At 31.0% G+C, this 13,439-nt stretch overlaps 2 protein-coding genes across 3 annotated transcripts; both read right to left on the minus strand.

Moving 5' to 3' along the window:
* Nucleotides 1–2,257: 2,257 nt before the first annotated feature.
* LOC122398178 lies at nucleotides 2,258–7,398 on the minus strand. Of its 2 annotated transcripts, none has more exons than XM_043397843.1 (9): nucleotides 6,989–7,398; nucleotides 5,538–5,772; nucleotides 5,084–5,314; nucleotides 4,907–5,001; nucleotides 4,744–4,813; nucleotides 4,481–4,648; nucleotides 3,080–4,417; nucleotides 2,783–3,009; nucleotides 2,258–2,481 (listed from the first exon to the last, which is right to left on the minus strand). In XM_043397843.1, the coding sequence occupies exons 1-9, from the start codon at nucleotides 6,994–6,996 to the stop codon at nucleotides 2,307–2,309; spliced, it is 2,547 nt and encodes an 848-aa protein (XP_043253778.1). In that variant the 5' UTR covers nucleotides 6,997–7,398; the 3' UTR covers nucleotides 2,258–2,306. The 2 variants fall into 2 exon arrangements, with proteins under 2 accessions (XP_043253778.1, XP_043253779.1); XM_043397844.1 differs by lacking the exon at nucleotides 6,989–7,398 and adding an exon at nucleotides 6,784–6,862 and having other exon boundaries at nucleotides 2,308–2,450.
* Nucleotides 7,399–10,766: 3,368 nt separating this feature from the next.
* LOC122398329 (4-aminobutyrate aminotransferase, mitochondrial-like) lies at nucleotides 10,767–12,987 on the minus strand. The gene is made up of 9 exons (XM_043398069.1): nucleotides 12,936–12,987; nucleotides 12,721–12,836; nucleotides 12,473–12,640; nucleotides 12,319–12,405; nucleotides 12,008–12,203; nucleotides 11,772–11,944; nucleotides 11,333–11,490; nucleotides 10,990–11,258; nucleotides 10,767–10,894 (listed from the first exon to the last, which is right to left on the minus strand). The coding sequence occupies exons 1-9, from the start codon at nucleotides 12,985–12,987 to the stop codon at nucleotides 10,767–10,769; spliced, it is 1,347 nt and encodes a 448-aa protein (XP_043254004.1).
* Nucleotides 12,988–13,439: the final 452 nt, after the last annotated feature.

Consider the following 13,439-nt stretch of genomic DNA (forward strand, 5'->3'; position numbering starts at 1 on the left):
ACAGTACACGAAATTACTTTTGTGCTACTTAAATTAGCACACTTTGCTAATTAATGTGCCCCATTGGTTTAATCATTATTATATCTAATTATTGCCGTGCCTTGCTCGATCATTTGGCTGTAATCTAATAGAAAACGTGTAGGCAGCAAACCAGCAATATGATTTCGTTTAAAATGTTTTTTCTTTCTATACATTTGAAGTTTCTGTAAATGTAAGTCCCAAGGACTTCAAGGAGCTTGTATGTGTGTACTTGGCCGTGTATGCATCTTATATTATTTCTGATACATTATCTAGTTTAGATCGACTTAAATTGGGTTGAATATTTCAATTTATTAGTGAAATGAATTTTTCTACAGAAATGATCTTCATATTTATATTAAATGTTAAAGAATAACTTAGAATGTTTATAGTATATGGCAATATACATATAGGTGACTAGATTAAATTACTGCAAATACAATGTGAAAGATATGCGTCAAGATTTTAACAATTGTATAACATTACAAACAATATAAAATATCAATTATAAGTACACAACATAGAACATCTGAAAGTATTTGGCAACATCAAACAATTATTCATGAATGTTTCACATGTTCGATGTTATAAGTAATTTGTTTCACGCAGAAATGTTATTACATTACCAACTTAAAGCAAAATTTCTACACACAGTTTTAAAATTATTCGTCGAGATATAGAGAAAATTAATGCAGTTTTCATTATAACATTAATGAAAGCAGAGATTGCTATTTAAAACAAAAATTAATTCAAACAAATTATTTAGTAAGTACTATAATATATTTATAGTGTCTAACATTTTTTCCCATAAAATATTGACATAATCATATGTTATATACTGTCTTGTCATGTACTTCTTTTTTTTAATAATAGTATATTTCAATCCACACACTAACAAATTAAAAAATTCCATTCATTGTTGCTTCTAAATAGCGTAAATAAATTATCAAATGCTTCTAACATATATATATGTACAAGGAATTAGTTCATTACTGTAAATACAGATAATTGAAATTGATTTATACATGAGTGAATTATTAAAAAGTAAAACAATAAACAACGTGAGCTATCTTATATATCTACTTGTAATAAAAATCTTTATCCACGATTACATGATTTATAAATACGCTAATAAAGTATTAAATGCTAATTATCACTTAAATTGGACGTAGCAGCTGAATACTAGAATTTTTTTTGTATTCTATCTAAGAGATTAAAAGCTTAGATTCCAAAAAATATTTGTCGTATTATGCCACTCTATTACAATTTTAAATAATTATATACAGCTTTGAAACCATACATAATAAAAATCACTGCCTTTTAAATAGAAAATATAATTTTACATGTTTTGTAAATATAAATAGTGCACATTTTGTTATACATATACGTGTATTCGTGCTTAACAAGTTAAAATAAATTTTTACTTTTTTTTTTTCTTTCTTTTTAATTTGAATACATACACTATTCGTAAGTCGCGTATCGTTTTCATATAATTATGATAAAAATTGGAGTTTTCTTGATCGTGATATTGCGAACAATTAATTTAAAATTTGTTTAAATAAATATTTTCAATAAAACATTCAACATTTCGTATTAAAATACATCATTTATCGTGCTTGAGAAAATAGTAATACCTTAATATTGGTTTTATTATGCATGGTTAATACACACGAGTGATATAAAGTCTTTCATTACAGCCAATTCTTAAATTAATTATATTTGGGTAGTGCGAATTTGATTACAAAAATACGCGTAGAAAATTCGGCAATTTTTTTTTTCTATTAACACTGTCAATCTATAACAATTTTTATCGTAAATGTAGTCTTAGACAATTAAATTAATGGAATGTTTCATTTTATAATTTTTGAAAGATATAAAAATTTGAACTCATTGTTTCTTACCCAGGATATGGACGTTTTAAATAAATATAATACTATCTGTATACACATCAGAATGTATACGCGACGTTTATACGCGATTATTCAGAAATCATTGCTAGAGTAGTAAGAGTTTGACTACTGTTACATGCTGACTACTAATCGATAGATTTCATTCTCATTTTTAATACCCTTGTATTACCAAATAACAAGACAGAGTGAATGTTACCAATTAACATTATCAAAACATTAGATGAATTTTTCTATCACTATATGCAGAAAAAATATTTACAAAATATGATCTAATATCGTTAAATTGGCATGCCATAGAATATAATAAACAAAATATTAAGCGAAATAATTCAATTGTTAATAATATGGTAGTGGAAGCATTTGCGAATAATTATAAATTTATAATAATACAATTCCATGATCTCTTTCCAGTCTACGTTTTGCTTTAAGAGACACAATTCCCATTAAATCTGCAGGAGTTGGAAGTCCTCCAGTAGTATCTGATGCCACTGCTTGTTGATAAAATACTTCTATGTTTCCACACTGGTTACCATAAACAACAGTATCCTCTGTTCTAGTTAATTAATAAAACATACTCATTTTTTTTCCACACTTTATGTAAAATTACTATGAACATTGTTTGTTGAAATAAAAATTTTATAACGAAACTATTAGTCAGATGTTTATAATAAAAAAAAAAGTGTGTTCAGATTGTTCTATGTTATATTCTTTCGCTCTAAATATTTAAATGTGTAATACAAAAGTATTACTTCGTTCGAGCAAGAAAATATAAGTAGATCTACCAAAGCAAGTTAAAGCCGACGTGTGCGAAATTAAGCTAACTCAAATAAGTTATCTAATGTCTAAAGAATTACCTGACAATGATGTCCGTGAGATTGCTAGCATGCGTGAATCTATCGTGAAGGCAAGAAACAATATCCAATTCAGTGACACCCCAGAGTCCAGAACGGTTTATTGTATCCCATTGCGGATCGATACTTAAAATACTATACAATTCTTTGTTTTCATTCGATGGTAGAGGCTCCAGACACTGTTGCAGCCTTGTTTCAAGCTTTCCTAATGTGCTCACACAAGTCTGCCACTGTAGTATATATTATCGAATAAGTATTTAATTAAGACATTTATTTAACATCGATGCAAAGCATACTCACAAGAGTGTGTATAAGATCAGGATTATTAGCAGTACCATTTTCCATTAACAACACCAGCACCATATTTTGATGCCCACACAAAAATAATTCTGTTTTCTCAAGGCAAACTTCATCTTTGTATGCAGTGATCCAATACTCTTCAAGTTCATCTTTGCCGTCGCTACCAATTTCTTTGTTAACTGCTTCCAATTTTTGTTTGATTATTTGATTTGTTGTTGCCGAAAAACCGGACAAATCGCGAAATTCGTTTGGAGTAGTTTCCCTGCTACAAAAACCGCTGGTTCTTTCATCAGCAAGCAAACTAAGCTTGGACATAAGCGGTGTTAATTGCAAACCATCCAGTTTCTTCTTTTGAAGAAAATCATACGTGTTACCACACTCTGATGTTGATTTTCGTCTATCGTCGTTGTCAGTAACATTCAGTGGTTTCAATGGAAGACTCATCGATCTACGATAAGTTTCCTGTTTCGTTTTATTATCCAATTTTATATCGCGCGGTTTATTAAACTTCTCAAAATTATCTTTGCTCGCGGTATCACAGTTGTTTGTTACGTTCTTAGCGTTACAATTGCTCGTGAAACTTGCTAAGAAGTCATTACGATTAATTGTTTTACTGCTATCGTCTGTGAGCTCCTCGTAATGTGAAGATATGTATTGGTCATACAATGATTTAGATACTGGTAATCCATCGCATCGAAATACAGGATAACAAGGATCAGTAATTGTATGGAATTGCTTTTTATACGCGGGTTTCTTTTGCGGTGAAGATTCGGGGGATGTGTTTATATTTACCTGCGGTAAACCTAATCCGTACGTTCTAACCGATATTCGATTGGAATAGAAATTCGTGGACGATTCTAAATCATGCATGCTCAAGCTTCTTTTACTGAATTCTCTTCTTTTAACTAACTTCTTGTTCGATGTAACGTTTCTCAATTTATTTAAACGTTTACACCTAAGCGCTTCCTTAACAACGTCTGGAATATCATCTACGTTCGCTTTTACTTCTTTCTTTTCCTCCTCTGTTTCGATATTTCCATCCTCGCCCGTGTTACAAATCAGCATTGCATTACCGTGCAAAACTCTATTTATATCTTTTAAGGGCGTGGAGCATACACTAGGAGTTAAAGGATTTATACATTTGGGACGGTCTGTTTTACTTTCCTGTTTGCGTTTAACTGGAGAACTGTAAGCTGTAAGTGGAACGGAGGGTACATAATGACTGTTATCGTTGTACTGTGAAGAATCTAATTCTCCTTCTTCAGGTACAGTAAAAATACGAGAAGTGTCGCGTTTCATTCCAGACAAAGGCAGTTCCTTACTGTTCTTAGAAATGCTCTGAAAATATGATTATTATATTAGCACACGATTATTATGATTCACTTTCGAAAAATACTTTACCTTTCTTTGTAACATCTTTCTTGTGACAGAATCTAAATATGAACTGTAGTATCGTTCACTGTTCGCCTCTTGTACAAGTTTTGCACATTGCTTTTGTTCTATGTACACTCGCAATAATTGCACTCCTATAGGTAAATGAAATTCTGTTGATATTCTCTCTGCAGGAGCCTTGTCAAAAAAATGTTTGCTATTATTACACATTCATATATAAAATACAATTCATTTAAAAGAAGATGCTTTTGTATTTTATGAATTCAATTTACCTTTATTCTATATGGATCGGTTATAACAATTTGTTTAGTCAAATCTGCACTTAGTTGAGTAGCAACTACCCTGAAGTATTAATGCACAAAAATCAAATACTATGTTCTTCGAATACAAAAAAAATACAAGGAAATTTATTTGTTATTATTCGAAATAACTTACTTGTTGTTATAAAAGAGTGCACCACCCATAACACCATTAGTTTCCTGACAATATTGTAAAACCTGAATTGCTTCTAAAAATATGTTACTAGCACTCTGGAATAAATATAAAATTAATTAGTACTGTACTATGTTCGCAAATAAAAAAAAAAAGAAGAAAATTAATGTTGTAACTAACCTTTGGAAGTTTGATAATGGGAATATTGGAGAAAAGATTGGCACTGTATTGAAGTATTGGCAAATATGTTTCAAACATTTGATATAGTTTTTCTGTAAATTTATTTCTATCGTTGTTGAATGATTCCAATATCTTGTTAAGGTCACAATGAAAAAATTTTAGTAATGATTCTAATGTGTTTGCACGTCTCTCTAAAATCCAGTCATGAATGTTTCTATCGGTTCCCACAGCCTATAAAATAATAAACAATGAAATATATGCAGTAAATGTCAATTTACATCAAGTATGACACATTAGGTAATTAAAAAGATGTTGCACTTCATTCATTAAGAGTGTACTGATAATTGCAATAGCTATAGCTGATAACAACTACTATTAAAGTTATATTATATAAATCTTTACTCAGATTTTATATAATATCGAAGACAGCGAGATCTAGTAATAATGCACTCACAAGAATGTACTGTCCAAACTTTTTTAATACAAATTTTCCTCCTTGTAAAGTGATCGATCTTGGAGTAGCAAATGAGGTTGTAAGAAATTGATTAATAGCCATTAATTGACCTGCTAGAGCTAGTCTCTGAGTAAGAGATACCCATGCTGGATGGAAATACATAACTGCCTCTGCAGGATTATCATCTTCTTTACAACACCTTGCAGTGTCGTAAATAAATACTATCATCATCTCCCTAAAAAGAAAAAAAAAAAAGAAAATGTTGGAATCACTTTAATATTATACAATTTATTAACATCACCGTATTCATGTTACTTGAAAATAATTTTGTATTATGTACACATTATATTATATTATTAGCTTACCCTGAAGTAATTGATAAAAATATTCTATGCACAATTGTGAAAATATGACAACTTTCATTTTTATAAAATCACAGACATAATATTAACGTCTGTTACTTGCTTTGATTTCAATATAAAAATGAATCTATGAAATAAACAATTGTGAACAGAAAATTACTGATTAGCTGCACCAGTAACCGATAACAATATAAGCAAGATAAGATTACAGTTTAGAATGTCTTTTGAAAGCATTGTTCTACATAATAGATAATACACTCAGCATGGAAATTCACTGTATTTATTATGAAATAATAATGTTTAAGTAGTTGGTAAGTTTTTTCATAACTATTATTAATAGTATAGTACAAAAAATTTGTGAATTGAATGATGAAAAGATTCTGTTTTGTTAAAGTTTTTAAATGACTTAAAAGTAAGTAAAAACATTGCAAATTAACAAAAGATTTGTAGCATTAAGAAATATCGATACAATATATTTTGCAATGTACCGTGCAAATGGAATGATAAATAACGTCCAGTGAAAATAAAAGAAGAAATTATTTACAGATAATACGTATTAGTTCAACCGACACAAACAAAATTTAGATACATGTTTATATTTTTACAGGAACATAATGTATAAAGAAATGAAGCAATGCAATTACAGTTAAATATAAATTAATCGATTATATTTGTAAATACACGCATACGTATACATAATATTATAAACAATCCCCTAGAAATCATAAATTAATTTTCAAATGAAAAGAATGAATTGTTCTAAAAGTAATATACTGTAAAAAATAAATACATAATTCGTCAATAACCATAACGAATGTACTGTACAGCGAACGAAGGGAAATGAAATGCGACGAAATGTTGCAATTAATAATCGATAAACTCACACCAACTTAAAATCAGCATTCTCTTTGACAAAAATTAAAGATTTAAAAAAGGACATGCCGCTGAAATAGTGACCGGTAAATCAAGTATAACAGTGATTCAGTATGCAACGTGACATAGTAAACAAAGCATTATCATTGAATTAGAGATGCACTTTCTATGCTGCTATAATTAGATAAGGCTAAGCATTACGCAATATCTTCGTACTTCGCCATGGTGATTGTTTACGCTTCAGTGTGCCGCGGTTGAGACTTCAATTGCGATTGTCGTGTCGTAACGTCAACCCGTTCTTTTCTCGTTTGCTTTTCTCACTCGTCGGACACAGGCTCAACGCCGAATTTTCCGTCCCGTTCTTACTGTCGTTCACGATGACACTGAGCGTTGTAAAAAATGCACTTCGATGGAAATGCACTTTTCCGTTACGTAATGTAAAATTTGAGCCATTATAATCTTGATTTTCAATCACGCTGAATGAAGCCGTACCTTGACCGCCATGTTTATATCGATTTCCTTCGTAAACAATGTGGCCAGATTTGGCATAATTAATTGCATTGACGGCGACAGCAGTAACGACAAACTTCCTTAGCGTCTAACGAGTGGTGGGGAAAGCCAACATATTTTACCACACGAGCCACATGTAACGATGTAACACCAGGAAAGCACTTCATTCAACTTCGGGAAAACGATAAAGAACGTGAATGGGAGCCATTTCAGAACATTTCTGCATCTTTAAAACATTATAACTTCTGAACGGATTGGAGGATTTTAATGTTTCAAATTGCTAACAACGCGTATTTTGGCGAAGAATATGTAGAAATTCTAAGAATATCCGAAAAGTTGTTCCTTAACGTTGTAAAGTGACAAAATGCTCAGAAAAATTGTCAATTTTCAAACGATCATAACTTTTACAATAGTAAAACTTATCACATTGAAATTTTTTCTAGAAGTTGAGCTCATGAATACCTAGAAAAAAGTATTAGACAACATTTCATTTTGATTTAGATTAAAAATCAAATTTCTATTGTTTTAAATTCGCAGCCATTAGCCCGGTGTTACCCATAATGAAGAAGTTCTTCTTCGAAGGTAACACCGATTACCAGGTCTCACCACGAGGAGGTTGCTGCGAGTGGAGACCCGAAGTGAGATCGATGGAACAAAGTTCGATCGACCTTCCTTTTTACAGACTTAGAAACTAGATTACGCGACAAAAAAGCTGCCAAGTAATTACTTTTCTAAAACAAAGGAGGAAGCTAAATTGTGGGGGACGCGACACGGCGAAACGCGACACAATACTGCGCTGTGCAGTAGGAACAAGAGATGCGACACGTACCGAATAGCTGGTCAAAAGGGTCAGCTCGTTGCCTCTTAGCAAGTCCAATTGAAGAGGATAATAATAGAATAATTTGGAAGAGAACAACCCAACGAAGTAAAATAAAGAAAGGAACCATTAGAAAAAGAACAAACCAACGATGTAATACAGATAAAAGCTGAAAGAAATATAATTGTATTAATTAATGAGACGAACAACCGAAATATTACATCACCTATACATATATAAATGAAAAAGACAATATTGGGATTAGTTATATTAATATTAGTTATGTGTATATCAAAGGGTGATCCTTCCTGGTCAGCATCGCAGAAGATATCTGAAACAGAAAATACGCGTGACAGTACCCCTGGCGGTTCCAGGAGTACTGAAAAAAGTTGGTCAGCTGTGGTCACTTTTATGCAGTCGGAAAAATAAATCAGCCAGCCAATCAGCAGCCAGTCCGCTGGGGGCGACACTTGCTTAACAAAGTTGCATAAACAACAAAATTGCATAAATACCGAACCCCTAGCGCGCGCACCAATTTTTCGAATATTCTTAGAATTTCTACATATTCTCCCTCAAAATACGCGTTGCTTGCAACTTGAAACATTAAGATCCTTCAATCCGTTCAGAAGTTATAACGTTTTAAAGATGCAGAAATGTTCGCTCGACATTTCATGAGTATGTTTAAAACATTTAGAACTTATGAACGGATTGAAGGATCTTAATGTTTCAAGTTGCAAACAACGCGTATTTCGATGGAGAATATGTAGAAATGCTTTATATATACCTATAAATATTCCATTATTGAAATAACGATTCTTTAATTTCATGTTGAGGGACAATTTGTCTATCAAAATTGCACAGATGTCGCTCGGTCAATTTCCATGGTTCGTGCTCCTTGAAAGGTTATAAAAGCCCCCTGAGGTGCTCGCGGGGGAGTTATCGCCCAACCGCCGAGCAAGACGGACCGTATCGAGATGAAGAATTTAATTGAAGATTTCCATTCGATCAAAATCGAAGATGGCCAAGAAGATGGTTCACGAGCAGCGGCCAAGGGACAAACCGGTCTTTTTAAAGACCAAGAAAATCTCATTTGTGGGAACAACTAAACTGAACAACTTTTATATTTAACAACTCAGAGACTTTACATCTCTGTTATGGAACAACTTATGCAATAAAACTGAACATGGTATATTTGCCTATATAGGCGAAAAATATACAAATACAAATTGAATTTATCGAATTGATATTAAATAAACATTCTTTGCTATAAAATCAAAAAATTATTATTTGAAATAATAGAACAATTAGAAAATAATTTCGAAAGTCTTACTTGATAAACTATATTCAAACGATTTATTTCCAAAGTATTGTTTCATGTCACACATGATCAGGGGGTCTTGAAACGTGTATTTACGTGTCAATTTTTCATTCAATATGGGCTTTGGTTATATATTTGTAGGAAGGAAATTCGTCGTTAGTATTGTCGCCCGTCAATGCACTTAATTATGCAAGATCAGTATACTATCTAATTTTATTTTTTATTATACCGGTTTGTAATATCGTAAAGATCAATGCAAAAACATTATGCACAGCTCTTGTATTTCTTTGATTTATCCAAGTAGTCAAAGTATAATATTTAACAAACTTTTGATTGAAATAAAATAACGAATGACACAAAATTTGAGTACCTGTTACGTACAGCCTATGTATAAATGCATAAAAACTAATATTGATATACACATAACGAACTTAGTTTGTGATATGAAACATTAAGAAAAGTGTAAATTAATAGGTTTCAAAATGGGTATTCCATACATAGGTTGTTTTACATGTTCTTTATTTTCCGAACACTTTATCTTGCAGAAAGGGTGGAAATGTTAAAATAGAAAGTAATGGACAAAAATTAAATAATCGATTGCATAAACCATACAGAGCACTTGAAAATTTGGTACTTTAATTCGTAAAGATTGTTTATCGCTATCATTGACGTACAAGATTTGGTATTATCACGTAACAAGATCGATTTCTATCTATTAACTTATTTAGATTATTTTGATAAAATTAACTTCATTTCTTTAATTAATTTTTTTTATAATGAATGAGGTTTGCATTATCCTTTTTGGTTCAGACAATAACTTCGACGTACGTTTTATCCAGTTTTTATTAACTATAAAATTAATTTTTAATCATAAATAATAATGTGTTTTAATAATAAATTGTGGTTATTTTCTTGGAATCGTTGGTTCGATATATGGATATTTCCATCCACTTAATCTTCCGAATATCGTTCAACTTGTACCAAAATCACTTTTATCAATTTACTTTACTTTATTCATTTTTACTAAAATGATTTAATATTTGTTTATAACGCTATTTTTTTGTATAATTTGATTCTTTTCAATAATTTTAATAGAAATTTCATTCTTTACATATTTCCTAAGTGTTCTTAATGACTCGGTTTCAATTATAATGTTGAATTATAAAAACTAATGATGAGAATCAAAATTTCGTATGTATTAATCCAACATTTTCATAATACTACGAAAAATATAATGTATATGCCGTTATTATATTGTCCTTATAAATAAAAAAATAAATATTTTTTACAGAGATGTATATTTAATAAATATAAAACAGTAACAAAGTAAAGTATTGTCTATAAACGAATCAGCTTTCTGTGAGTTCTTGCAAGCAAACACGAAGATTTTCTAAAAAGATATCTGCATGATATTCGCCAAATATTAAGCATGGTCTGAGTTGAATTGATTTTGGTCCACATTCTCCCACCTGGATACCTGTTATTAACAAATGTTATGATAGTACAATAATAATAGAATATCTTTAATGTTCATTAAATTTTTTAATCCATATATTATAGAAGCTTTTCTACCTTTACAGCGTATTTGATATAGTAGCTTATTTCTCATATCTTTACACCCCATATCAAATGCTATGATAAATCCTCTACCACGTACAGAATTCATAACTTGTGGGAATTCATATTGCAATGCATTTAGTTGACAAAGTAAATAATTACTGACATGACAAACATGAGTCAATAAATTCTCTGCTTCAATAGTTTGCAGTACTGCTTCTAATAGTAATATTTTGCTTGGATCTCCCATCCATGTATTAAACACTCTATATGGACGCATGGGCCTAAGTGAACAAGCCATAATGTTTACGGACTAATATTTTAATGTAAATGCTAAACTGATTGAATAATACACTACATGTATTCGGAAGAATGATAGAAACCACTTGCTTGCATTTTGTTGCTAAATGTAACAATGTCAGGGGGAGTATTTAATTCAAAATACTCATGTACCCATATTCGTCCAGATGCACCACCCCCTGTTTGTACTTCGTCGATTATTAAGGGAATAGATCTCTATAAAAGATGTATTTCTATTAATATTAATAATTGCTTCTTCAGTCTATAAGAATTTAAACAAAATATCAAGTAGTTACTTTCTTAGCAAGGCCTTGCAAGCATTGAAAGAAATCTGGCGAGGCATGTCTATCTCCCCCTTCACACTGTATTGCTTCAACTATAATGCCAGCTACTGGTGCTGTCTTTTCAGATTTTTCTAGTAAATCTTCTACCTTACAAAAATAATTTCGATAAAGATTTTGTCAATTTTAATTATAACACGCAAGTATTGAATTTACTTGTTCCAAGCATCGCGTATCCTCTTTTTTATTTTCTTCTTCGTGTTGATCTAAGGGATACAAATATTGGGGAAAAGGCGCTATTGGCCATGGAAGGGAAGGTATATCAACTTTCATTATAAACTTGTAATGTGTTAACGCCAGCGCAGCAAACGTTCTGCCATGAGATCCTCCTAATTTTATAAATTTATTGATTTGATCGATGCAAAGACATCTACAATGCTACTGCAAGATACCTTCAAAAGAAAGAATAGACAATTCGGGACAGCCGGGGGGCTTATTAAAGGGTGCACTTTTCATTTCTTCGTTTGTAAAACTTCCGCCTCGACGACGTCTTTCCGCATATTTTATAAATGAAGTTTGTATAGCATGCTCGTTTGAACAAGCACCGCAAGTAGTTGTGAAAACACATGGTAATCCCTTTGGAGCTACCTGATAAATTGACATTATTCTTACAGAAATTTGTTTGTTTTTTCTATCGTTATTTAATGTTCTATTTAGTTCTTATTGATAATGAAAAAATATTATAAATTAGAATATATTTTACACATGGTTGAAGCAATGTATCTTGAAGTTTGCACGGCCATTCCAAACCGGGGAACAATCCTAATGCTGGTCTATTTGCCATTATTCGCTGAAAATACATTACGTTAACGCCTGTGGCACTTTTAATGAATATAACAATTTCATATTTTATTTACTTGATTTCCTACACACGACAATGCGCCAAGAATAGACCGATGATTGTATCCAAGAGGGAGCGTAGAAATTTGCATAAACATATCTAAGAAAACATTACCGTCAATATCTGCTAAATAATTCCCAACAGATCTTTGGTAGTCTGCAAAATATTGAATGGAGCCTACTTGCTGCAATATTTTATGACAATGTTACGTTAGTTTGCATTATTTTTTAGTGATATTTTCATTAGAATAATAAAAATACAAACCTGAATTTTGGAAAATTCATTGAGTAGAGCCTCGGACCTAGGCCCAGGAATTTCAGTAAGCGTATATGGTTTTGCTGGTTCTCCAGGTAAAGGTGCTTTTGGTACATGATGAAGTTCTGCAGATGTTATTCAACAAATATACATTACACGTTAATACTAATAACAACATTTTGATCTTTAAATAACAACTTTAAATATATTTACTTTGTACTTACGACGAGGTCGCGGACCCTTTCGAACAGAATACGATATACTTTTACACAGCATATTGTAGAAAGCTGTTTGTATATATTAAATGTTGCCACTGGTATAAAGAATTTATAAAATTCAATTATGTGTATATACATATAGTCTTAATTCATACTAAACGAAAGAGGATATAAAAGAAAGTTTAAAAATTGATAATAGAAGTTGTGTTATGTAATTTATACGAATGACATATTCTTACTTTTGTTTTAAACTGTGACAGAAGAACGTTAATGTAGATTTTACTATTGTTTGAACTTCAAAGTACTAATTAAGTTTACATGTATTTAAGAAATAATAAAAAGGAAAGGTAGTATGCATTTAAACAATTCGAAATTATTTATAACTATTAATTTATACAGATATTGTTTTTTGTATGTAAAATTAAATTAAAAACAAACTACTGAACGGTATTAATATACTTTTTTTAAAGTCTCATGAAGCCACTGTCATACAGCAGTTTATTATTTTGT

Source organism: Colletes gigas, unplaced genomic scaffold (genome assembly GCF_013123115.1).
Source record: "Colletes gigas isolate AHSC1104 unplaced genomic scaffold, ASM1312311v1 Colletes_gigas_Sc00011, whole genome shotgun sequence".
Lineage (NCBI taxonomy): Eukaryota > Metazoa > Arthropoda > Insecta > Hymenoptera > Colletidae > Colletes > Colletes gigas.

Excerpts from the sequence above, each read along its gene's own strand:
- LOC122398178 (XM_043397843.1), bottom strand. Across the intron at positions 4,418-4,480 it reads GAAAGATGTTACAAAGAAAG|AGCATTTCTAAGAACAGTAA; the intron begins GTAAAGTATTTT and ends TCATATTTTCAG. Across the intron at positions 3,010-3,079 it reads CTGATCTTATACACACTCTT|TGGCAGACTTGTGTGAGCAC; the intron begins GTGAGTATGCTT and ends TATATACTACAG.
- LOC122398329 (XM_043398069.1), bottom strand. The coding sequence starts at position 12,987 with ATGCTGTGTAAAAGTATATCGTATTCTGTTCGAAAGGGTCCGCGACCT. Across the intron at positions 11,945-12,007 it reads GTCTATTCTTTCTTTTGAAG|GAGGATCTCATGGCAGAACG; the intron begins GTATCTTGCAGT and ends TTATAAAATTAG. Across the intron at positions 11,491-11,771 it reads ATACGCGATGCTTGGAACAA|AGATCTATTCCCTTAATAAT; the intron begins GTAAATTCAATA and ends CATCTTTTATAG.